The following is a 27,064-nucleotide window of genomic DNA, read 5'->3' as shown; positions in this document are numbered from 1 at the left end:
TAATGAAATACGTGAAATTACGCATTACGTGAAATAATGCAGTGAAAATCATTTCGGTATTATGTTCGGGTCAGGGCACTTGCAAAAGACTTCTATTAAACGCATCACTGCGTTCAGTATGATGGCCTCCTCTAGATTTATAATCATACGTTTTCAAGACGGCCTAAATCTACGTGATTGTCACAGCCCGCACTTCTCAGAGCGAGTTATTATCTACCATCTATCAATATGATTAAAGACTGCTGGGGATTTTCCACCTTTTTGTTTAAGAAAGGAGTCCGAATAATTGTTGTTGTTGGAAGAGCCCGATTGTTGGTGTTGTTACTATCATCCTTGTTGCTGTTGCTTTTCGCTAGCTTTCGCGTCTATTTTTCGTCTTCTGAAGGTCAGCCCCCAACGGCGGGAGGCTTGATCGTTTGTTCAATATCTGGCGATTGCTCCTTTGTTCGACCGTGACCGACTCCAATGCAAGTCAAGCGTGGTGACTTTGGATCTGTTGATCGCGTACTAATGTGCTGAAGATGGCGGGATTGCAGGCAGTTACTGGCTAGATACGAACGATAAATCCTACCACTTCATATTAGAATATGGCATAAACTATTACTTCTCAAACTATTAAAAAAACTATGGCATAAACTAAACTTCTCGGAAAGTTTGGCCTAAACTGTTCATCCGTAAAGGAAATTTTTGCAACCCAGTTCAGATTACAATTTGGGTGTAAAAAATACCATTATCATATTTATATTATCGTATAATACCAATTTGGTTTTTGATATCAGCAAGGTCACAGCTAAAAGCCAAAACGTATTAATAATCAAACGCTGACACGATTGCAGCAGCCCCATATTTCGTACTAAATAATAAAGCGACATAAAAGCAAAAATCTCCTGCATTTATGACGCGCACCTTCGCTAGTCAGAAATTGTAAAAAAGCATGAAGCTTACAATTGCCGTCTCGCAAGACGGGCCATCTTGGCTTAGGTAATTAAAAAACTATATTCTGATACGGACCCAGACATTTCCTAATTGTATAACGGGACATCTTTTCGCGATATACTATAAAGAGTTAAATAAATAGTTGCAGGGTACGCTAATGGTATCAGTTATATTCGCATGAGGCACTGGGTCCAGAAAGACACCAGCAAAATACGCCGGGGCGGCAACGATCCTCGCCCATTCGTAGTTGAAACCTGGCTTTCCCCACTGGCGTTTTTCTGTCTCTCTTGCCCTCTCCGATCTGCCTCGATCGCAAACCGGCCCCTGCACCCATTTTTTTCCACTCTCAACTTGATGCCCTAGGAGAAAACTGCCTTGCTACCGGGCTCCAGAGCAAACACACATCGCAGGCAACGAGAGATGGCAGCATCGTTGTGGTACTTTTTTTTCTTATGAAGAAAGGAATTAACGTGTCACTGTGGTACTTCTGGAATCGTTCCTTAGGTGAACTTAGAACCGACCGTTGGAATATCCTGTAATCGAATTACATTGACCGCAAGCTAAACTTGCTTGGCAAAATTAACGAAGATTATTCTCAGTCTAGAAATTAGGTCTAATAAACGGATATATCCCAAAGCCTCCGTAATTTAAATTATATGATCGCTATTTAGGTGTGACATCAAGGACCCGCCCCATTAGGAATATAACCGAGATAGATCTTGCTGGACTTATCGGAGGTTCCACCATCAGATCCACGAAACAGCATGGCAATTAAACAAGCAGCTATATGAATTCGTTGTTATCTTTTAACTCCCAATTTTTCGTGAATCCCTTCATTTCTGGTCGATAATTTCCGGCAGTTATTTCCTGAAATTCGAATCAACGTAACTGCATGATTCCTAAAAAATGCTTTTTGTATTTTATGTCCTTACTTGAACGGTTGAGCTTTGCTTCGAACGGCTAGCTTCCAGCGCGAAACAGTGCCTTTGTGCCCGGATATTAACCTGGATTTCATCGTGGCTCGAAGTTTAGAACAGGCAAACGCGTTAATCAGTACACTATCATTGCTTGTTAGTTAATGGTTACCATGGTAACAGACTCAAAGAGATGCGCTTTGGCCGCCGAGACCACGTCGGCCCATACAATAGTTGAGATAACAGGACAAACATAGAAGTCTCGTAGAATAGCAATTTGAAAACCGTATAATGCTTGTCGTTGAATGCTTCTTCTCTATCTCTCCATTGGGTATGAAATTCTGATCGAATTACGCTGATCGAGTACGTTCGAGTCAAACTCGTACCAGCCTTAGAAGGTGGTTGCTATGGTTCTGCATTTCGATACGAGAAAAATTGCACTCACAGATACGCTGAGGGTTATACGGCATAGCAGAGCCGTTATATTCGAACGGCATGCGGATTCAGGCATACACGTGGAGCTCACACGTAGAATTGGTTTCACTAGCGCTTATGTGGACTCTCGATTACATAGGTATTTATCGGATAAAGGAAAAATCCGCTTCGGTAGTTAAGTCACTGCTCAATGGCATGGTGACAATTTTTAGGGTTTACGTCAGTTATATGTACAGCCTTTTAGGGATATATTTGAAGTTTCTGTACACGCTTATGTTATTTGGAGTGCAAAACATGTAACTCGAAAGCTGTCCTATATCTGCATATCTATGTGTCTCGGTTCCTTGTAGAAAATGAGCGCGGGTGCTTTTTCGCCTAAGCTTATCAGCTCATAATGGAGTGGTTCATTAAGGTATCGTCGTAAGTTAACCACATCAAAACCAAATAGTAGTAGTGCCCCATTGAGGAGAAAATTCTGTGCTTCACGCTCAACAAGGCAGATTCGTACGCAAAGACCGCTGGGCGGTCTTTCAAACGAAATTGAAAAGCGTGCTTGAAGCCTATCCGGATACTAATACAGTGATCGTAGTAATGCTTTAAACGATCAGCCAGTGGTTTTTGTTTGCCGACTATAAATCAGTTATGTCAAGAGTGTTTTTTGAGTGAAACCATTTGGGCCTCACTGCATGTATCGATATGGCTATAATATGCGAGTCTGCGGTGAGTGCACTGGCAGTGTCATAGATTGAATGGTACGCTGTTCCATTTGCTTATATCCCGTTACAAACAGGGTCTTCGACTGCTCATCTAACCTGGATAGCAGGATTACGCGAAGAAGTGCTCGTCGAGTAAGAGTACGACAATAACTAATAAGTACTCGATTCGGCCAGCTACGCTACCTTGTAACTGTCCCATCCTCTTCTCAAGGTCGACAGCTCCGGGACTTCGGCACGGGTCTTCAAACGAAGCTGTGGCTTCAGCAGTATTAGAAGAAGCGTTAGTCGTACGATTGGCAGCTTATTCCGGCTATTAGAACCGTTCCTGTTTCAGTTAATGAGTATTATTAATATGGTTTTGGCCATTTCGGCGTAACTACCCTTGGTCGGCCGTTTTGGCCAACTATGGATCTGTGAGGCTGGTTCAGGTTGTAGGCTTGCCGATCTGTTAATAAGTGAGCTCGCAGTTATACTATTACTGCTACGAGCATTATCCTAACGACGCATTGGCGCCCCTGCAGCTTACGGCGCTGCTACGATTGGTACCAATGATGGTTCACATTGTTTATGAGAGCTGTCATAAAGTTGGTGCATATGTGGATCCGCCAACATTACTCGACTTACCGTACTCAATCGGTATCATTTGGCCTACGCTGTCTGCTATTGCACTCAACGACATGACGCGTGCGCACACTTTGCAAACGCCAGTTTTTTTTCTTACCTTGAAAGATATCAGGGCATCATTTCGTACATTAAGAACGAAAGAAGAATGACAGGGTAAGTATCTTGTTGTTATCCATTAGACAGTTTCATTACTATTATTAGATCTGTGAGCGGTCACGTTTTGTACGGTGACCTCAATTTTGCCTTGAATCGTAGACAGTTTCCTTTTGTTGTCCTGTTCTGGCCCTGACAACCTACTATACGATCGACTTCAGTTTTTGGGGATGGTGAAATGTTCCTATTTTATTACTGACTGGTCATTGGTCGTTCGAAGATAACGAGCTGTAGGAGTCAGCTTGTCGGAAGTAGTCGAGGGAAGATGGCGCGACGTAGACAGCACCAGTCGCGACAAAGGCCAACAGCTACCTAATGCTTCTGTACGATCAGACAATGGCTTCACTTGCGAGGGTCAATGGAATGATTTTGCGCGTCCACTCGATGACAATCGTTGAGCGCAAAGAATTACTCATTCTCTCCATTAGGGCAAAGCGCATCGAAAGACAAGAAGGCCATTCCTTCATTTTATATATAAGCATTAATAGTAACGACCAAGGTCGGAACAAGAACTGTTGCACCACGTTACACGGCGTCAGCGACGCCTTGATTCTCATCATCATGGATTCAGAAGCAGATTGGGTGCCTTTAAGCTTTCTGCAGAAGTAAGCTACGAGGCCATAACGAGTGCAGATAGCGAGCAAACGCCCATATGCTGCATCAGTTCCTATTGGAACGTCGATGTGAAAAATGAGACGACGGTAAGTTACAGTTATCTATCTATAGCTCTATCTCTTTCATTACGATGATGTAGCGACTCCAACAAGCACAGAAAACGTCGTGGTCGTCGTGCGTGGAGGCAACTTTTCACTCACGTTCTAATAGCTTGTATGCTCCCAATCATATCAGCATACTACCTCTATTCAGAACGCATTTACTCTACAATTCCTATATTGATATATAGGAGCAATTTCTTCTATTGAATCTGGGCCCATCCTGTCGTTCGCATCTACTTAGAAAATGTTTTTCGTCCAATACTACTTACATTATCAGTCATTAAATTCTAGCTTCCAGACAGGTCGACGTATGTCTGCGTCCTCGAATTTAGACCACCTCGAATCCTCAATGTAACCACTTAAATACGTAAACTACTGCACGATCACGATAACCGTGTGCGTTTTTCTGATTAACTGCGATCAGTCACTCTCAGCTGATCAGACCTTTGTAGCGACAACGAACGCTCCGTCCTGAGTGTGTATTTACGGCGCTGCAGTACGGGCGGTATAGGAAGTCAGCAAAAAAGGGAAGATAGATGCATGCTATCCAGCGTGCCATGCTGCAAGGGTTGATATTTCAAAAGAAAATTATACTAGCGACTTTAAATAATGATTAATTCCGCGACCGGCTAAGGCAGCGCGTAATTCCGAAGCGGATTGGTGTGGGGCAAGGCCTAGTAATTAGCGTGTTGCTCTGCGATGCGAACATGTTTCTTACGAGCTGCCTCGCTAATTTACCAGAGTCCGCCGCCTCTGTCTGCTTAGCCCGCAGAACTGTAATCATGTACGGGAAGAATCGCCGTTTGTACGGCGCAACGACGGCGGAGCTTAACTGTGATGTTGTACAAAAGAATAAGCTGATTCTATACGATATGACGAGGAATATCTTAGAAATAAGAATAATCCACGGAAGATCCAATAATAACTCTTTTGCAACTTTTTTGTGCTGGTTCTGAGTTGACACATTGGCAATGCGATATAATCGCGTCTTCCTGTTCCCCGTGCCCTAAACATTTACTCCGTATCTGAAACGATAGCTGCGTTTTATGGTCCCGAGATAACTGAAAGACGTACTATACTGATGCGGTGAGAAAGCTAAAGAAACGTTGCACTATAAGCATGTTCGTTTTTCACGACCACATTTAATTATTGCAAAGGTAGTTGCTATCACATGTTAGACGGGCCCCAACCGTAAAAGGGCTACTTCCGGCGGCTTGCTCATTGCGAATAGTTCCTTGAGCTTTTTAAGCGACGTTCCTATGTTCTAAACAGGCAAGAAGTGGTCTCGAATCTGTTTGCATCAACCCAAAACGGTCTGAATTTGCCCTCCTACAAGGACGCGTTACCTGGGAGGCGGCAGATGGCTAGGCCGTCTTCTAACATTACGGTTTGCAAAGCGGTCGAGGCAAAAAGACAAAAAAGATGATTTCTTGGTTTTCTTCGTAAACACTGGACTGTGCAATGCAGCAGTAATCCAAGTATCTGATTTACTGCCGCAGCGCTACTCAGCAGATGGCGTGCCTACAAGACGCTATTTGCTACGCTGTCACATAACGTACATTGCATTATCCGTCTTGACGAGGGTGTCGAACAAGTAAAGAACAGGGTCTAATGGTAAACGTATTGCGTTTGATATTCGAATGGAGAAACATTAAATATACAAAATAGAGCAATTTGTTGAAAAAGCATGGGGATCTATATTATTCAACTCGGGTAAGATGCCAAACATTGAACAGAGTATGCTACGTGTTGCCACATTAAGTTCACAAACCCTTGTTAAGTCTATCATAGGGTTTCTACTGCAATGCAAAAGGTATGGCGAGCCTCCAAACACCGGACCGTTCCGAGCAAATCGAGTAATCGGGCAACAAAAATAAAATGGCCCAATTTTTATTTGACCTCTATAGCTGCACCCCACATCTAACTTTGACGCATAGTCTGATGGGTCAGATTATGTAACAGGAGGAAAGTTCTACGGCACGAACCCGGCTTAAAAGCTGCCCACCTCCTTCATTTGCTAGCCCGACATGGCGCAACAGCCTGTTGATGTGAGTCCTTGTGATAGTTTAAGTAGTAGCGCATTGGCATGCTAATTTTAGGGACACGTTCATGGTGTACATTCGAACCCATAGGGCATAGGGCGTAGGCAACCTTCGTTTTGTGCTAGGAGCCAGCCATCTGTACAATGGAACTATGTCAAATGGACGTAAAACTCGAGACGTTTAGCCTGATGGCATGCTACGCCGAGGCTCTGGCGAGTTCCTTCGAAGTCGTGCGACGTGTTCAACGAAGTGCATGCGCGGCTTGTATATGGAGTATGAACATGTCGGACCCGTAGCGGTACGGTAATTATTTTCGAAGATACGCTTGGGCCACTCTTCCAAATAAAAATATTTTGCTAATAATGCGTTCCCTTACGTCATCGCAGAGTTTGTCGTAATCTAAAATTGCCAGCTCAATGCAACCCGTAGCAGAGACTTGTCATAAATAAATAAACTTCTCAATATATTGCATCTTATGCTCTTTTCGTCAAGGAAAAATGTATTTGTAGACTACAGAGTTTTGAAGAAGAGACAGCTTGTTAGAGATCAGATCATTCCTGTCGTAGAACTTACTCATCAATGGTTTGTTCTGAATTAATTAGAATACATTTTGGAGGGCTATTTGCCATAGGGAGCATCCGCTTACCTGCTGCTCTTGGCACTAAAAGGTCAGTTTTGCTACAAAGAATGATGAACAGCATTTTACAGCAGAAAATATAATTCTATTATTAAGGTAGATAAATTTTATATCGCTGCGTTGACTAAGTAAGTGATGCATAAAGGTGAATTGATATACAGCTGCTGGAGTATGATTGTTCGACTCGATTTCTTTTTAGCTTTAAGCCGAAAAAAAAGATCTAAATACATTTTGATCTGATGTTTTATGCCGCAGGCATATAGGGCTGTAGAGAGAGTTGGTGTGTGTGCGATACGAATCTGCATGTTAGTCCCGTGTGATTAAAAAAAAAACAAAAATGGCAAATTTTTGTTTTTTTTTTTCTTATCTTGGTTGCCATATCCTGCCTTGTGGTAACTGCTTCCGACAATCATAAAGCAGATTTACTTTTAACTCTATTGGAACTAGTTTGATGCTATAGCAAGTTCCATAACTGCCAACACTGCTCGATTTAGCGTCCTGATCGAACTTGTATAGCCTGGTCCGGTTACCGTGATCTTCTTTTGTAAGCTATTTTCGTGCTACATCGAATTTTCTATTGTTAAAAATTCATATGACTTCCCTCCTTTTGTCATTGTGTAATTAGAATGCAGGCCGTATGGCCGCCCTGAAAGACGGTTATTTATTACATATTCTGCGAATATATCATCATCACACCACCTGAGGCGGTAATGAGTGCATATACGGGTAGATGGTTTGAGCTTCTTTCAAATTGTTGTCTCAAATAAATTGTACACGTTCGCAACCGGAAAGATACGATAGCGTGACCTTCTTTGTGTGACAAGCTGAATCTGGGTGTCAAGTCAAACAGGAGTTTCGTCTGTATACATCTAAAGGTTAAAGAGTTACAACGTTATAATTATCAATCAAATGAAGCAGATAGAGATTTTTCTTCGCACGATATCAGGCTTCATCAGAAGTAGCTCCGCATCCGAGCTAACAAACTGTACACGGTTTCTGAACGTTCTGCTTTCTAATGACAGCATTCTGACTGCAGCTGGAAAGGCTAAACATTCTAGCCATCACGCACAATTCAGGGACCTGGTTTAGTCCTAATCCGTTCACGGTGATGACATACATGATTAGAGATGTTGTACAACTAACTATTAGCGTCGCTTTCATATATTCGATAACGAATTAGTGAACTTCAATGATTTTCGTGCATTCAAGACCACACATGAACTTCGAATGGGATTATGGGAAGACCCTACGGGAGAGCAATAGCGAGAAGACGTCGCAGAGCGGACTGGGATATCAAGGGGAGCAGTTCACAATACAGTCCAGAAGATAAAGAATAAGGAATAAGAATCGAAATTGTACGAGATTGAAAACGCAGAACGAAGACAGATTCACTCTAAATGCGCTACAGAAAGACCGAACTGTACAGCTACATCAAAAAGTATCTATCTATCTATGAGGACACTCAAACGCCATACCAACGTAAATGACGTAAACGAGTCGAAAAAACTTCTGCTAAACTGTGTACAAGAGTGCATACCGAATGGGCTAAACCATTTTGAAGTTGGTTGGAGGCTGTCTTTTAAACGAATTACATTGGAGATCTTGAGTAGTAATGCTCAGCATGTCAACGCTAAAGATCATACGAGTCCGAATCTGTTCACGGTATAACAGGCCTACATTTCGTTAACGGAATTATGGAAAAGTGACGACATAGTGAGGTCACTTAGACGAAAACGCTGCCCCATATTTCAACGGGGGTTTCCGGATGCTTGTAAGTGAAAAGTTACCATGGCGTATGGCAAAGTTTGTCTCTGAAGTGCTTACTGCTAATGGTTTTGAGGCTTTGTCATGGCTTGGAAATTCACTCGACCTAAGTCTGATTAAGAACGTGTGGCATTATGTCAAAGGACGAGCAAGAGATCACGAACATCTTACAACTTGAGAGTACAGCGCTTTGAGTATGGGTTCAAGAGACGTCCATGAAAAGGTGATGCGAAAGTGCACTCGAACTCCGAATCGGAGGCTTGATCGCTATCAGGAATAAAAGGACCAAATAATAGCCGCAGAATGTGTTTTGCCTTCCACTCTAAAGCGGTCGCATGGTATTATTCGAGAGTAGATGGAGGCAGATATAACATTTTACGTAGCTAGGCCTAATAGGCCAGTAACTCTGCGCAGTTGAGCGTTATGACATTTGTGTAGATTAGAATAAAAGGTAAAGCCATTGCCAAACTTATTCTCTTTTAATCTTGCCCTATGAGTTGCTGTTACATGCTAGGAACGAAATTATGAGCTAAAATAGTCACTGAAGTCGTACCAGTGCATAAAAGATATTGTAGGAAGGATTTTTTTTCGTATTATTTAATTGCCGAAGTACGACCAGCTCAGTCTTTGTTTATGATTTTCCGAACTACGGGCAGTGCTAAAATTAGGCTTTTTATGCTTAGTGTGCTACGAAGGCAAACATTTTTATCTTAAGCCGAACTTTAGCAGCTACATGGGATGTAGCTGCTAAAGTTCAACTTGCCACTAATAGAGGGTTAGGTCTAACAAACTTTGTTCTTCAAAAAGCGTACAAGAATGTTTAGTGGTGCTAAGTCTCACGATCAAGGTGACCATGGTACGAACGGTTCTCTGGAATCATACGATTACCAGACTTCTCTTCTGACAAAGCCAGCATTTCACATGTCCCATGGCAGGTGGCTGACTCCGAAGTTAAATTCACTCACTTTTCTCCACATAGAGTTTCTCAATGTCTCTGTAACAGGAATGATCAGTAATTTCGTAAACTGAATTAACGACTTCTTCTATGCTAAATCAGAGAAAACATAGATAGACCTGATCGTTGGGTAGCGGAACCACTGTTTTTGTAACCAGTTTCGTAAACAACTTCATGAAATTAATCCACCAGTTGAGGTCTATGATGAAGTAGCATCCTCTACTGGTTTCTGTAAACATACCCACTTCTGCAAACACTATGCCGCCTGTACCGGTGATTGTCTGTAGTGCAAATATTTGAATTAAGTTAATACATCGAAGACGGATTGCTCTTTACAGACTTCAAACTCCATTTTTCCGACACAAAGCTCGACGGCTGGAGACCGGCGATACACCGGCTACATCAAAAACCCACCTTCGCTAACGAACCGGATATAGGCTCCTTCCGCAGCTTGAATATCAGACAATCGGGCTTTCGGTCTAATTGCAAACCTGGACCTTCAAAATTGGGACTTTAACCCTTGAAATAATTTAAATGGCGTTGCCCCTAGAACTTCAGTGACCGCACCCATCACACTGAAGGCGACCGCCTAGACCATTGCGTACTAGGTATAGAGTACTTGATGCAAATTCTCCGCAAGATCCAAAAAGTATACAATGATGTTATCGAGATCTACCAGAGCTGTCTAGAACCGTAACCTGTAACCGGTTCATGAGCCGTTGAAACGTCATCGGGACATTGGTCAACCCAAAAGACATTAGCTGACACTCACATGGATTGTCGAGGTACAAAATGCGGTTTTTTCCTTGTTACCGGATGCCAAGGGGGTCTGCCAAGAGGTACCCGTCAAGTCCAAGGTGCCCATTCTCACGCTGAGGGCGTCATTGATCCGCATTCAGCTTTCGGTAACCCATACAAAAGTGAATCGAATCGTCCTTCTTCACCAAGACGACCGGAGAAGCCTACGAACTGGACGAACGCTCAATCAGGTTATTATACATCTACTGTGCCGCCTTTGCAATGTAAACTTGTTGCGCTCCCGCGTCTCACCGCAAATGTGCGTTTAGAGAAACATGGTGACCGATGAGTACGGCATAAATGACAAATGGCGAATAAATGCTCTTACTTTTCGTGTAGCAGCCTCATCAGCCGTTTATAGCTACACTGATTCAGGCTACTGCCGGTATGAAACTCAAACGGCCTCTTTCAAACAAGGAAATGCATGGAAGACTAACTTAATGAGTACTGCACATTCCTCAGCCCGGTTTGACCTGGCATAGCCTCACATAGGTCAGCCGTCGTTTGAGGTTGGTGACAAAAGATTTCATATGTCTCTGCCCGGTTAGCAGTCGCCACACTATACGGAGCTATGAAGATGATCAGGGTAGACGCGTACAAGACCCATTTACATGAACTGTAAACCTCGATGGTTGCGTCTTCGTTCTTCAACAACGCCGGCAGTGTTAACTGGTCTTTTTTTGAGTGTCACAGAGTAAGTGACAATTTTTACTGGTTACATTGGATGTGACGTGGCGTTTGACTGTTTTATAGGCAGACGATTAACCTAAAAGTGATTTTATTTTCCGCATCGATAACATATCGTCTCAGTTCGACCACTTTAGGACCTACGTTGGATAGACTTGCTTTTGGTTCTTCGGCGTATAACCCTGGGCGCGTGGGTCATAGTACAAAACGAAGCCGTGTTACCTGCTCTTAACAATGAAGTTTGCAGAGGGAATAGACTACGCTGTGCTTTCTATATCAGATAGGAAAACCATATAGTCGTAAGTGAGTGCTGACTCGTCTCAGGGGGCTTACTTGGTTTTACTCCTCGAACATCTCTCTCCTCGTCATGCAAAGGTCGGCCCACCGGAACTCCATTTCCCGACTGTTAAAAATTAAGGACTTGGCTTGGCCAGCTTGCTGCAGCCTATTCACGAATCGGAAGATTATGTCGTCCACAATCGTTGGGTCCTACAGCTGCTACTAGGTCTAGACCATTGATGAGGTTCGACAGCTGGCGACCAGCGATCGACCGGCCGGCGGGAGCGTAATATATATCCATAGCTGGCCAAAAGTGAAAGTAAATTTATCTTAATTATGTAATCAATAGGTACGTTTCACTTAGCAGGACTTCTCTCTTCTTGTAGTTGCCTAGAAGTATACCTCCATCGAACTCTTAATTTAGTTGCGCACTATATTTTTTAATTCTTGAGTGTCTTTTCTGGCAACTAGCTCTTTTTCTGCCTAAGTCTGTTTCTAGTTGTGCCTTTGTCTTTGTAGGGGCTTAATATACTCAATACTGAATGAAGACTGGCAGCTGATAGAGATCAAAACAGTTGTACCATTCTCCACTTTTCCATTCATCTCTTGTCTTAAAGCATTAAATTACATTTGTATGCGCAAGAATAAGTCGTCTTATTTGGTTTAAGTGTAATGCAAGTCGGCGCCTGAGAACGCACTTTTCTACCTCTGTGTTTTTTTTTCTGTTATCATTCTCTTAACAGCGTTGGTCGCTTTCTCTCTAAACGATGAAGACAAATCATTTATACGTGCCATATTTCAACATTTGCATGTTGTTTACTATATCGACTATCTATTCTGCCAATAGCTGCCTTCTAGGTTCGATGACAAACTGCGTTAAAAACTCGAAAACCACAATTATTTTTTAGTGTTATGCTCAAATATTTCAATAAATGTTTTACTGCCATTAGAAACATTTTTAATAACGAGGTTTGTCGACCTTATTTCAATGCCGACAAGTGAAAAGTAGCGAAATGTCCGAGTAAACTAAATTAGAACAGCGGAATCACTCGAGCAGTATCATCGAATTGGTAAAAGTGGGCTAACGGAATAACGCAGCAAAACAGCCGAATGAACAGTGAATTTTCTAAAACATCGCTGGTGAGTAAACTGCAGTGCACAAAGCAACAGTATAGCAAAATAACTGCAATTTTAGCCTGAAAATCAATTCTTCCCTTTACTATTCTCTTTTTTTTGTTTTCTTCTATTTATTTTTTCTTTTGATTCGATTAGAGAATCCAAGAAAGAAAAATGTAAGGACGCATTAAAAAATAAATAAAATATAATATAGCAAATAACCGACTTAATATAATATAAGGGACAACAGGGCATGAGCCTACAAAAGTTAATATTATAAGTATATTTACATATACTCAAAATATAATCTTATTTAATATATAATAAAATGGAAAACTATAAAAAATAGTCATGGTATTATTAATAAAATTATAATTCTTATTATTAATGCAATTATTCCTCCTAATTTATTACGAATTAATCGTAAAATAGCATAAGCAAACAAAAAATATCACTCAGAAACTGCGACGAATCTGGGTTTAAATTGAATAGACGTATTTGCCTTGGAGTCGATAGATTTAAGAAGATTACAGAACAGTGTCAGATCGCTTACTATTTGTAAGCAGTTTGAATCGCGCGCGAAAAATTAATAAACAAGTTTTTAAGCTCATAGATAAAAACATACAGTGCTGTGCATGTGGCGCCACCTTGCTTGATACTGAATAGGTCGAGTGGCAACAGACAGTGAGCACTTTATATATATATATATATATATATATATGATTTCACTTCAGTCGAGATAACGGCCTGTACCGTGCAATGATAGCTAATGTTATTAAAAGATAGTTTAGGCTTGAAACGGTCTACTTGATTAGCAATAAGAGGCGAAAGATGATAAAAGGAATGCCTTAAGATATGTTCTAAATTTATTGCGATACTGCTGATATTCCCAATTAGGTGGGAGGAGGAATACCATCTAGGGAAAGCTAGATAATATAAGGTCTGAATATTTCTGAAAGAAATAAAAAGAGCAAGAAACTCTGATTGTGCTCATGGTAGAACTTCGGGCGGGCTTGATTTCTAAAATAAATAAAGACAAAGTGGGACTTAATGCTACGTGATTTTAATTGTGGCACGAGGCGAGCACGAAAAAACATGTGTTTGTACAACACCGATTATTGACAGACATTGTGTATTTTCTTACACAAGAGGCATTTGCCTGACTTATTTTAATGAAAAGATAACCTGGATATGAAAGACCTATTCCTTCAAAAATCTTGAATGGTTGACATTACATTGTATGAAACGCATTTTGTCAAAATAGCAAAAGCCCGCTCTGCTCCCCTTTGCTCCATATAATATGTACAACGTAACAAGAGATTATAATGATATGGTGACTGTGCAGATTTAGGCGCCCTATCGTGCTCGTTCGACAATGCTATATTTCTAGTTATCAGCAAAAGTCCACACATACCCTATCCCGAAATGATCTTAGGAATTTTCTGAAAATATTCTATGATGTTTCCCATAGCGAAAATTCTATTTACTGTCTTGTAAAGTTAATGGTAAATATTTTAAGAGATTCAGTAAGAAGTTCCGTGATTTCATCGTACGATAATTTACTATTGCTAATTATACTGTAGAATAACATTACATGCCCTCAAATCGATTACGCTTAGGGGCGTAATCTATCTACCTGCACTTTTTTGCTCCTTGAAGAAAGTTACCGTATAGTGTTTAAGCCGTGTGAGGGCCCTTACCTAATTTATGTCACTAATTGACGAAACGGCGCGTGGAAATAACGGCAATGTAATTTATGGGGTGATTTGAAACACACAGATCGAATGGCTAAAAATTTATTTCAAGACGATCAATTGCTGTTTTATAAGTTTCCTTTTCTAACTCCAGCGACTAACAACAAAAATAAAAGTTATATCTTGTGACTGATTGCGGAACATTTCTGTTTTTTACAGTAATATTACTTGAACTGTTCTTAACATTTTTTGCCACACGACGCCTGCGTTAACCGAACAAATACATGTTTTAATTCTTTATCTCGAGGTTTGAACAGTCAATTTCTCGGTACGCGATGCATAATATACAGTACAATACCGTAAAAGTGACGATGACATGATATTTCTTCGTTTGCGATCGTACTTCTACCGATAACTACATTTTTCTTCCTTTCACTTTAAGCAGTCCTCGACCATTTCATAGATCGCTGAGCGGGAACTCCATTTAGTGGAGCCGGCGAACGTGGCAAGAGCCATAACCTCATGGGATGGGCCGATAATTTAACACAGATCATCACCATCACACCATCGCTGCAGCTTTTTTGTAGGGCAGGCAGCTACTGCTAGACCGGTATTTCGCCTTGTGAAACCGAACAGTAGTTGTGGGACCCGTTTATTCCTTAACACATTGGCCTTGTTGGCACATGTCCAGGATTTCCTAGACATTCGATACATTTTTGGGTTACATGACATGCTAAAGGCCGCAAAAAACGGGGCAAAAAGAAACTTATTAAATCTACTACAGCAAGTTAATCACTGATTATTTTCAGTACTAACAATATATGCAAAAAGCGTCCCAAATCACTGGCTCATCGGAAAGTGTAAAACAGCAATTAATTATAAAAATAACAATAATGAAACGTGGGAGTGATGGTGCTAGGGGAATTTCCTATTTGTTAAGTAACAAGCGCGATAAATTCAAGCGTCGCACAGTTAATGAAATAGTCAGAGCAGTATGTGTGATAGTTTAGTATTTTAATTGCAATAAAACAATAAGTTTGATGATACTCAAAAGAAAAAGGAAGCATTTTACCCTAGGTTGCTTCAAATTTGTCATAGCTGCAGGCCATAACAACTTTTCCAACCAGATTTTAGGCTACACATTTAATAGGCATTTCTAAAATCGTCTCAAGACCTATATCTTGAATTGTACGTTCTGCACCGCCGTCATCATTTCATCATGAGCCTCACTCTCAGGATGAAACGAAATATGTCTGTGTTGAAATTTAAAGCTGGACCACCACATGTACCTTAGATTAATAGGCAAGCAAGTTATCCATTAAGCTACAACGGCAAGTACCTGTTTGAACTTAACGTGTGAGTTAGTTATCGTCTACACACTTTTGCTTCAATTTATTATATGGGTTCATTATGACAAAATCAAGAAATATTAAGAGAGAAAGACCAGTTGTACATTATCTTTAAGCTCTTGGATGCGTTTAGAGTGCGGAACGTATAAAAATGACAAACTCTACAGTTAAAGCGTCGTTATATTGTATTAAATATATATTTGTCTTTTTCAGATAACGTCTTATAATAAGAATCCACAACAAACCCTTTTGATTTTTATGTATTCCTTTATTCATGTCAGCTTTCCACACACCACTGCGCTCCCAGGGGCTTGTAACAGAATTTCTATTGAGCGTTACTGACAATCCTAAATATACGTTGTTGGCAGTATAACAGTAAGCCAGGTTTTTGCTGTTTTGCGGAGAATCATTAAAAACTATATTGCCATCTACTCAAAACCGAATGTTCACGTTAGATTCTGCTGCTGAGGCTTGGCGTAGATCCTGGAAGTATCCATGTACTTTAAATGTCATGAATATTGGACGCTAACGATGATGACTCTGGTCATAGGAGAGAAGTTGTAGACCTCAAAATGCAGCAGATCTGACTTATCAAACTAGAAAATGTTTTTTCCATATCAAAGTTAGATGGCCTGAAGGCAAGGCCCGCTGATTTTCTAGCATTGCGTATATCTAACATCAGACACTTTCGACTAGGGATTCGTTAGAATAAAAATACATTTACGAGTACATGCTGTTGACCGAGAATGAAAGCGACCAAGTATACATCATTCTCACAATCTGAATATAAAGGGACACAGCAGTTGAACAAGAATAGAAGAAACGACCCTCTTCTGGTGCCCCTTTTCCCAGTGGCTTAGGCACTGCACGAGCACGATTCAGCGTGACGGCAAATGACTTCTGCTAGGCTAATCGGCACTGAAAGACAGGGAGGAACAGAGACAACGAGTCCGTACACTTGTACGGCTGTAGCTTTAGGGTGCCTTGTCACTAAATGTACTGCCTCCACTGCCCTTTTTCACCATGTAGCGTCCTTGTCTGCCTCACAAATCTAACTGAATAAAGCATGAAATGCATGCTTATTCTGCAGCAAAAAAGAAAAAGAAGAGGGCAAACCAGCATCGAGGCAAGTCGGTCCCAGTCGCCCACCTGCGCATTTAACGAAGGTAAAGTAGTCCGATGGAGATTCAGAGTTCACGGAAGTGAAATATACAACTGGATAGAATATGATAGGAACGATGTGATGGTGCCTAAACAAGCCACTATCGCTACGGCGACTACGGCTACGACTGCCATTATTGTAGTGACATGGGTTAGACCTTGTAGGTGGAAAGCGTAAGAGAAGTGAGCAAAACCAGTGTAGGCTGATAGAGGAAGAGAACGTGAAAAGAGCGAGAGGAGAACGAAAATAGTGGGAGATGCGTCGGAAATAACTGGGTGACGAAAGTTGCTTTACATCGCCTGTAGCAAAGTGCAAGTAACTATCAAAGTGCCACGCTGAATTATCAGAAGCCTATATTTTGCAACAGTACGTATCGTGTCACAGAAGACCTGACTTATGTAATTCCCGACAGATCACATAACATTTCACATAAATAAAATAATAGTTCTGGTAGGCGAATCTGTGGGCTCCCCACGCATTTGCCTTGTATGGACCGATTTCATCAATCTGATTCGTTCATCTTTGCTAAACAATAAGTTGAGCATACATTGACAATTATCCCATTGCAGTAGTCCTGCTCTACCTGATCCATTCCTGTTCCTTAGTTATTTGTGTAGCCTCTTCTATTATCCTCGCCAGAGAGTTCAGCCAATCCTAAATCGTCTCGCGTCCGTAATATGTTGGCTTTTAATACAGTTCTACAACGTAATTACAACTTTTTTTTAGTGTGGTCTGAATGAGTCTGTTTCCAGAATGCACGTAAATAATGTTAACAACGGCCACCACTCTGAGCGCCGGACGTGGATCAAATCAGCCTTTGTTAGCCTTTTAATTCATCATTTTTGTTCATTCTGTTTCTGAGATTTACGATTTACACGAAACGTTTTTGTCTCTTTTTTTTTTTTAAATAATTACACAGACTATATAATATTAAGGTTGTCTCTATCTTCGGGACGTCACGAAGGCTTAGAGGTTATTTTTATCTTTCCTTCTCCCATAATGAACAGTTGCGCGTCTTACAAAGTATAGTAAACATTTAATGATGATATGTCTGGGTTAATGTATTAGCTCTGTCTCTAGGACGTTACCACCGCTTACAAATGCTTAGTTTTGTTTTATTTTTTTACGTACATTTATTTGACATTTGGCATATTTCCCTAGAAATCAATTTAGAAAAGCTAAGAATTGCTGAAAACTTTTTACGAAAACCCATTTTACATTTGCCTCTTCAAGTCTTCAATAGATATTTATTAGACACTTGTTAAAAAAAAACTCTAAATACATTTCGCCTCGTGGTTACATAACAAAACTATTAAGAACAATGGAGTTTTCACAATTTTCACTAAAAATATCCATTTTAGGTACCGGATTTTTATTGAGTTCGTCGAGATCCGTCGACTAGCATGACAGACAATGCCACTGGCATAGGTTCCACCTTTTAAACGACATCTTCTAACTGAGAACTGAAATTAAGGTATATGAATATGTATTGCATTCCGATTCAGCTTATCGAGAGCTTCCGCTTTATATCAAGATTAGATTTCCACGTAAATCGGTCTTATCCCGGTGTCACCTTAGTGAACAAGTTAAGATAATCAATTTTAGCTATAGGAAGACATGTTTTGACCTACCGACTAGTGTAAGGTATTGGCGTAGGAACAGACATCGGAACAGAATAGTACTTTGCGTAGAAAAATGTTTCAAATATTTTAGCGTTCTTCTTAAAAAATCTGTTACAAGGTATTTACAAAAAAATTTGTTCAGCAAAACATTTCTTACATTAGACGCTACAACCTTCTCATTGACAATTATCAGAAATTCGGTGACAAAAGTACTCAAAAGTGTCTTGAAACACTTTTATTTCATTGCCACCTGGGCGAAACAAACTCGGGTTTTTCACCATTTTCGCGCCGAACCACTACCCATTTCGAATAGAGAGACCTGTATTGCATTTCTACTTAGCATGTTGAGATGTATCGATTGGCGTCAAGAAAAGGTCGCGTCACATAGAATGTTATGTTGTTTTCGCCTCCTGGGAGCATTTTCAATCTGAAAAGTGAGCTTCAAAAACAAGGACATGCATCACATTTTGATTAGCTCAGTACCACCAGTTTTCGACTGGTTTCAAGAGCAATCCCCCCTCCCTTACCGACTCAATGTAAATCTTCGACTGCCGTTTTTTCTAAAAAAACTATCGAAAGGCAATCGATTTTAACCCCCACAACTTTCTCATAGACATCTATGAAATAATCCAGCAAAAAAAAAGGGCAACTGTTACAAAATTAACGTTACGCTTTAAGGCATGAAAAATTAAACTGCCCCCATCGTAAAAAATATTCATCCAACCGGTTTCATGTTATGCGCAGCTTTACTTTGGATAATCCTCGTAATAATAAGTGACCCGCTAGTAATCCGAAAAAATAATTAAGTAAATAAAAGAATTTCATTCACTAGTAGACCATAGTGCATTGATTCAGTTTAGACAATAATCTGTGATTTACTTCTCCGTAGTCATAGATTATTAACTAATAATCTGATTGAAGAGTAGTAGGTTGTGAAGTTATGAAAACTGTGATCAACATATGTACCTGCAAGAGTCAATGCTCTTTTAGTAGCAGTTCATTTATCTTAAGCGACTAAGGTTCAGACGTACAGGAGGATTGCTTCCATGGTAGCCTAGTGGGTAAAGAAAGTATTTGCTTGCGAATATCTGATATACGTAGTGGTCTAGTTTCGAACCCGTACATAGATTAACTTGATCCCGTGCTGGGAGCCATCCGTTGATACCAGACATTGACAGGAATCCACAATGCAGGAAGATGACATATCTAGCAAAAGCGTGCTTCATTCTCAAAATGACGAGGAAGCTTCATGTTGACCTTAACATTACTGCATGCAGATGGTCGAGTGGCGACCACCAAATCAATCTCTACCTATAATAATCTACTAATTGACTCAAAAACATAAAGAATGTGATAAACAACTATGGTAATAGATTTTTTTTTCGACTAGTAGCTCATCGATCATTATGACGAAAACTGAAATCGATTTGGGACTGATGTTTACCATCTGTTCTATTCACTCCTGTTATATTGTACGTAAAGTAAAATACGCAAACGGAAGCCTAAAAATGCACGACAGTGATCGCTGTTAATTCAGACTGCTAATAATATTAATACTAAATCTATAACTGATACAAAAAGTGCACGATCGAATCTATTCGTACCTGTTCTATCTGTTTAAGTATTAATTTCAAATTTAGGCGCCCATCACTGATGGTTTCCAACCCTTGGCTGCAATGCAATAGAAGTAGAAGCGACCTCTTCAAGAAAACTGAGTGAACTCTAGATTCTATTCGTTAGAATTAAAACATTACTCTTCACCCGGCATAGAAACAAGTTCACGTTTTTCCATCAGAAATATCCGTGTTTTTTCGAAGTATCGAAACAACATAGCTGGGCACGATAAAAAACAAAAACTTTGGTGGCTTCAGTCCTACTTGCTGTTAAACTGCTGCTTGTGATTTCCGGACTTAATAGTTTTAAAAACTCTGACTATTGGTCTACACTGCAATAGGCTCGTATAGATAACTTGGAGAGAGCTTCCCTGATCATAACGGGCCAAATTTATTATTGCAATGCTCCCTAGCTCCAGATTCCATAATTGATTCTGCTTGGAATTTTATTTGTCTCAGCGAACGAATACGTGAGTGGTTTTACGTAAAGCTCTTACGTGGAGTTTGAAACATTCGGAACGAGGGACAGTGTTGTCGGCTGCCACTATAATCTGAAAACCGGCGCCAGGCCTCCACCGGGCTAAATCGTCGGATATGTTAATCGCCACCGCGATCGAATGGCCAATACTTAACATATTACAGACCTATGAATATATATCATTTGGCGGTCCATACAATTTGATTTCTTGAAGAAATTGATGATGGCACATCGAAAAGCAGAAGCTAGTCGTAGAAAAAACGTAAGGCTGTATTTGTGAAAAACGTTCTTCAATACCAATAGGCCGACAAATAGAAATCACGCATTTTTTCAAACGCGGGAAGAGAAGGCGAACTAAGGTCCCGGCCCAAGTAGCCCGTCCCGCAAAAGTTCCCACAGCAAACACCATTCATGATGACGACCATTATCTCGGCAACCCGTCCTGAGCTTTGGCCCAGTTAACACGCACAGTCAAGCAAGGCACGGAAAATTTCGACATATTGAGTAAGCTTGATTCAGCTTTGGTTTCGAACAAGAGCGCTGCTAAAATGGGGAAGGGTGAAACAAAAATATAGCCATAAGGGCGTCTGCAACGAAGGAAGTACAAATTAATAGATACACTAATGAAACATTGAAGCATGATGCTTGGGTGTATGGATGACTGCTTCAATCAGAGCTCAGAAAGGTAAAGATGGACGCACGTGTGAAGAGGACTGAAATCAGAGGTTTTTTGGAGAAAAGTTTTCCAATATATAGCAACACTATTACAATTCTTCGGAATTTTTTTTATCTAATTACAAATAGACTCACTTATCAAGCATATTTGATTTCATGAATAATTTTGTAACTTTTGCTTTGCCTCATTGTAATAAGTATTAGGCTAACTCCTATCTTTATATAGAAATGTTTTTTTGAAAAAATAATCCAATTATGTATCAACAAAAGCGTTCTGTTTGCGCGTGAATTGCATATTGATATGTGCTGTCCCATCGGTTATTGCAAATAGGCATAGTACTTCTATTATACTAAACCCTATTCTGTGCACGTACCCTTTTCTATTTTTTAGAGATGGCACGTTCGTTATTTTCTGAATTGGTTGTTTGTGACTTACGTTTACGGATCAAATCATTTATTAACACTTCTTAGTTTACTATTGGACATTTCTCATCAGCACCAACACCATCCCAATTCCTACCGCATGTGATTTTTCGGACACTGCCAAAACAACACGTAACTGTGTTATGTGTAGAAAGTGGCTTTTAGTGTTTGACAGCCTTGCGTTCATAAAGCACGATGGTCGTATAGTACAGAATGATGCAAAACAGTGGTTTCGTCAGCATTGCCGTCAGTGACGCGAAAATAGCTGATTTGTATTAGTTAATCTGTTAAGGATTCTTATTACGTTCTTCTTCTTAATAATGATAAGGATGCTTTTTTTTCCCAACCAAATCTGTATTATTCTCGGTGTTTGCTAATAACATTAGTAACAAGGTGACAATTTTATAGGTGATAGAGTATTCCCCTTCATTTATTCACGTCAAAACATCGTTCCTCGTGTGCATACTATATTAAAACGTTTGCAGTAGATCAAAAGGCGCGAATAGTTATACTGTCGCTGAACTCAGCTTGTGCCTAGTATCGCCTTTTTTCATAAAAAAAAAAGTGTAAGGAGAAAATACCGCGAATTCATTTACAGTTTGAGCTTGAGTAAGGGAACTTAAAAGTAGATGGCCCTATATTAAAGCGTTTCGCATAGACGATCATCAACAAAGGCTGGCAGCTTGTGTTGATGGTCGCGTGAAGTGCTTTCGCGGACCTAGATTTGATTAAACCCCCTTTTTTTTTGTTGGTAGATGATCTGTTTTGCTACGGGTGATTTGGTACTTTGACAAATTTGACTAGTGATTAGCTAAAAGATACACATGGACACTTTTTCTATTTAAATACATTCACATAAGCCAGCAATAGGATTTACACTTAAAATGCAAGCAACGGAATACTTTTACGATTAACCTAATAAATCGTGCGTGAGAATTTTGCACGAATTCAGCTATTTAAACTAAAGGTGATAGATTGACGCAAAAATATTAGGGTTATAGATGAATGTCACTGTTTAGTATAAGGTTGGCGTACCTATCCATGTAAAAACAATTCAACAGCTGCTTGTCCTATAGATCAGATAGGGAACGCCTTCGCAGACGTGTAGCACGCCTGTGACAATGACGCCAACAAACAGGCCAGCAGTCGAGACGCTGAAGTTATGCTTGTGGCTTTCTGTTGTGTTCTATTTAACGACTTGCATAGCTCTTGTGTGTTCTTCTAACATTGAAAAGCGTTTTATTAGTACACCTTGAATGTTGCTAGCACTAGGACTACACCATGCTGCGTATGGCCACGCAATAAGACTAGAGGGGTACTAAACTTACATAGGCCGTTTGCGTTAAAGAGATTCTATCGCAAATTCGTTTGACTTTTTTTTTTTACGTTGAACACTCTTCGACTGTTATAGAAAATCGTTGTTGTCAATTAGGTTTATTTACATAATTATGCAATAATATTACACACGCGTTAAAAGACATGGGTCACAAGTAATGGATGACGCCAATTATATCGTTATTACTACGCGTTTTTGAGTGCTCGCCGTCTAAGCCCTGCTTCACTGTACGGAAACTATAAGGAAAGCAATTTTATATATAAATGCTGCTTAGATATACGAACGTGTAATACATACCAAGCATGAGCGAGCGAGCCAGCTTAAGCTGGAGCTGCGGGTTCGCTAGGGACTGAGTAAAGAAAATGAATCAGGTGACCAGCCTTCATCTTCCATTGGAAATAATGTGATGTGCTATTGTTCGCTTGTGATGCCGCCATGTGATGTGTCAGACGAAGGCCTTAATGTGAGAGGCTGCTTGTTGATGCTTACGGGAGTTACTTTCGGAAAAGAGCAAATGAAAGGGATGCTCTTGCGGCACACTTATACCATAGATATCATTATCCGATGAGCCATCGTTCCGACATTCTTTCGATCGTGCACACTACCTTAATGTCGCTAGACTTCATAAAAATGCTTCACGGAAAGAGTTGAGCTTTCATAGGATACTTCTTAGGACGTTAACTGGATGTAGGGTATATGTGACGCCCGAGTTGCATATCTACATTAAAACATGCAAGCAAAAAAATAGGCATAACTTCACCGTAATAGGTTCGTCCTAAACAGCATACATTAATTGCGAAACGATATCATACCTTAACAACTGACATCTACCATTATGTTATCATTATTGAGGTTTAAAGGAATTAAGCTATTTGTTTTGTGTTATCGGGTACAAGTAAATGTAAGGTATCTTGTTTAAAGATCTGAAACAATCACAATGTCTACGCTAAAGCTCAAAGCTCTTTACAAGTCATCATGAAGATAATTCGCGGGACTATGATTTGTCATACTGATGGACTTGTTGTGTAAAACATGTTACGAATATACGAACAAACGGGTGTTTGTGAGAATCTCTCCTGATTGGAAATCAATTTTGACAGCAATTTTGTCGCAGGACCCGAACGTTAGGTTCAGCCGCAGCGGTACATGAAGAAGCCTCTTGAAATCGTTTACTTTCTCGGAAAGCGTATAATTTGGTATCTGCCAACATCTAAAGTATGTACAACAAATTCTTAGTAATCGATTATTTTCGGAGATTAACTTTTCAGTTCAGGATACACACACCTATCCATTAAAGCACTTTGTCACACCGTAAATTCTCCTCTGGACATAAATCGATTAGATATTGACGGCCACCTAAAACTACCACTTACCCTACACTGCTTTTCAAGCTGTAATGGGCTTCGATATATAGCCTCTCAAATGCGTCAGAACTGAACCCAAAGGGGCCGGATTACGACTGCATGTTTTTGATATCTGTGTCGGATAGTCGATTCAGCATTTGGCATGGGGCAACCTGTCAGGAAGAACCAATAGTCAAAGATAGCAATTATCTAATAACTATCGTGGACGATTCTTTCCTGAGTTTTAGTTTAGCGACTTTATCCTATTATACATTTGTGGAGGAACCAGTAAGTCATTTCATCGCATTCTCTTCGTTCGCTGAATCAACTGAAGTATGGTAACTACATACGAATGCTAATCCAATAAGGCATCTGGCGATGTCTCATTTACTTTCAGTTCATAACACTCAACCGTTCTTATTTCTCTTTCGTTCTTAGTTTCATAAGATGAAAATCCGACAGGCATCGTAGCTAATCCCTGGCGTGCGGCAGTAGTTTTCTTTGTGTTGAAGAAAAGGTTCCAGTGGCTCCTGAATGACTAATTCAACAAGCAGACAAATAGATAGCGAAAGGAAACTATAATATTCTGCTTCATAGACTTCGTGGGTCATCTGGGGTTGATGTAGTTGCCCCATATCATTTCAGTATACGAAACAACTAGAACTGAGTAAGCTGAGGCATATGTTGGTCATCGCACTATGTCTCTATCAAACGTTTATGGAACTCCGATAATTACTTAGTATGGCTTCGTTACTTAAGCCGTTAAAGGTTAATTCTGACGGCTGGCCCCCAGCACGAAATAGTGTTCTTACATCCCAATTCGAATCTACACTACTACGTATCCCTATATTTGGCACGCAAACATGTTATCCACTGCGTTAGCATGAAAAATGGCCGCAATGGTAAGGAGAAGGTTGAACACAAAAGGTTTTGTAATGGGGAGTGAGTCTGTGAATTTTGCATTCCCTGTTCGCTGTGACGATAAAATTAATAAAAAGCTAAATAAGTGTGATTACAAGCTTTAGCCCAAGATATTCTCATCGACTCAAAAACGGACTCTGGTTAACAATACTCCATCAATACAATTTCAGATCTAAAATTAAATAAAGACAAATCGAACTTTCCTGCAAGATTTCATCTCCTGAAGGACAGGCAGACATAAGCTTCTTTCTTCAACATATATTTAATGTATCGATTGCACTATATTACGTTTGTTCGCCTAATGCGATAAAAACCATTCAGTAGCCTTATAGGCTCTCTTAAACTAGATTCTATGTATTTCTCATTTAATTATTCATGAATCAAAGCATTGTTGAACCTACATTTATCATCGCGACACCCTAGGGATAAGCCATACCTGACTAGGTTGTATGCGTAAATAGGTAAGGTTTCTATCGAATACTCGGGACATTGGTTTTGATAGGTCTTTTTAGTCGTTAAAAGTTTACATACATTATAAAATTTACGAAAAACATCCTATAACACGAGCAGGAAACCTGCCGTCATGTATATTCTTGTACTGACGCTTCTTAAAAAGGTCAGGACCATACTATAATGTCAAAAAATTTTATTACAATTCAGTTTTTTACGATATTTTTTACTTACCTGAGCCTTAGTTAGACCAGCGAAGCGCGCTAAAAAATAAACTAAGCATTATAGAAAAACAAACTTGTCAAAATTGCCTTTCTTAGAGGGGGGGGGAGGGGGGGAGTGTTGACATCGCAGTGTAGGTACAATTATTAGCTCTGTATCAGTAATCCTAGGTTCTTATGTCGCGCCTCTGTAATAGCTTAATGGGTAAATGATCTGCCTACTAATTTCAGAGATATATTGTGATATTGGTTCAAACCCCGACATATATAGACTTCGTTTCCTTCTATGAAACCAGCCATTTCAAGGAATGCCTAGAGACGACACCGAACGTAAAACTCAAAACATAGAAACATTTGTATCGCAATCACTCTACAGTGCAGGGAATCACTCGAATAAACAGCATTTAGTAGCGGTAGCAGTGTGTCAATATATTTAGATGTTTCTCCCTCTACCCAATGTTGTGGACGAATTATTACAATCCAAATAGGTATTACAAGATAGCTAAGTGTACTGTGCTCTTTTCTGCCAACCAGCGACAAAACTAAATTAGTCCGCTTCCGCAATGCGTACGTATAAAGATGTCTTCTTCCACTACATATACATAAGTTTAAAGAAGATAAACCCTTTAAATATGATTAAAAAAACGTTTGTATCCGGTACGCTCTCGTCATAGTCAAAAACGAGCCCTACGGACTTTCATTTTACAACTTAACGTGGTTATTACAAGTTGAGGGGTTCCACGAGCTGCTCGCATACGTAAGATAGCTTTTCACTGCTCTCCAAGAAACATTTGAGAGAATATTTAATATCGATTGCCGACATCTAAAAAGGTTCGTAAAAACAAAATGTGCTATTCAAAATGCTGTTAGCATAAATGTCTCTATCTTGTGAATTGTGAATTGGCACACGTTTAACTCACACAGTGAGCGTGATATGTTTGTATGAGAATAGAATAAAGAAAACTACTTTGTTTATATGGAAAGCTTGATTCAGCTGCGAGAAGG

General features: G+C 40.0%; 1 protein-coding gene and 1 long non-coding RNA gene across 7 annotated transcripts in view; one reads left to right on the top strand and one right to left on the bottom strand.

Annotated features, from left to right (window-relative positions):
* LOC111252853 (uncharacterized) overlaps window positions 1–4,958 on the bottom strand; it is a 32,213-nt gene extending 27,255 nt beyond the window's left edge. Inside the window, exon 1 of the long non-coding RNA XR_015329748.1 lies at window positions 4,764–4,958. This is a non-coding gene — a long non-coding RNA (uncharacterized LOC111252853). The remainder of the gene's footprint in view (window positions 1–4,763) is intronic.
* Window positions 1–27,064, top strand: part of LOC111252849 (uncharacterized) — a 58,843-nt gene that overhangs the window by 9,207 nt on the left and 22,572 nt on the right. Inside the window, exon 1 of one of the 6 annotated variants that reach the window (XM_086992210.1) lies at window positions 21,282–21,375. The exons of 4 other annotated variants lie outside the window; for them this stretch is intronic. Coding sequence is in view for 1 of the 2 variants with exons in the window: in XM_086992208.1 (XP_086848334.1) it covers window positions 21,329–21,375 (47 nt within the window). In the remaining variant the exon portion in view is untranslated. Of the gene's footprint in view, window positions 1–21,281; window positions 21,376–27,064 lie in introns of those variants that run through there. One more of the 6 variants, XM_086992208.1, reaches the window with a different exon arrangement.

The sequence above is a fragment of the Varroa destructor genome, unplaced genomic scaffold, assembly GCF_002443255.2.
Source record: "Varroa destructor unplaced genomic scaffold, Vdes_3.0 BEIS01000006.1, whole genome shotgun sequence".
NCBI classification, from domain to species: Eukaryota; Metazoa; Arthropoda; class Arachnida; order Mesostigmata; family Varroidae; genus Varroa; species Varroa destructor.
Note: the sequence above shows the minus strand (reverse complement) of the source record. Positions and strands in the feature narration are given on the sequence as shown.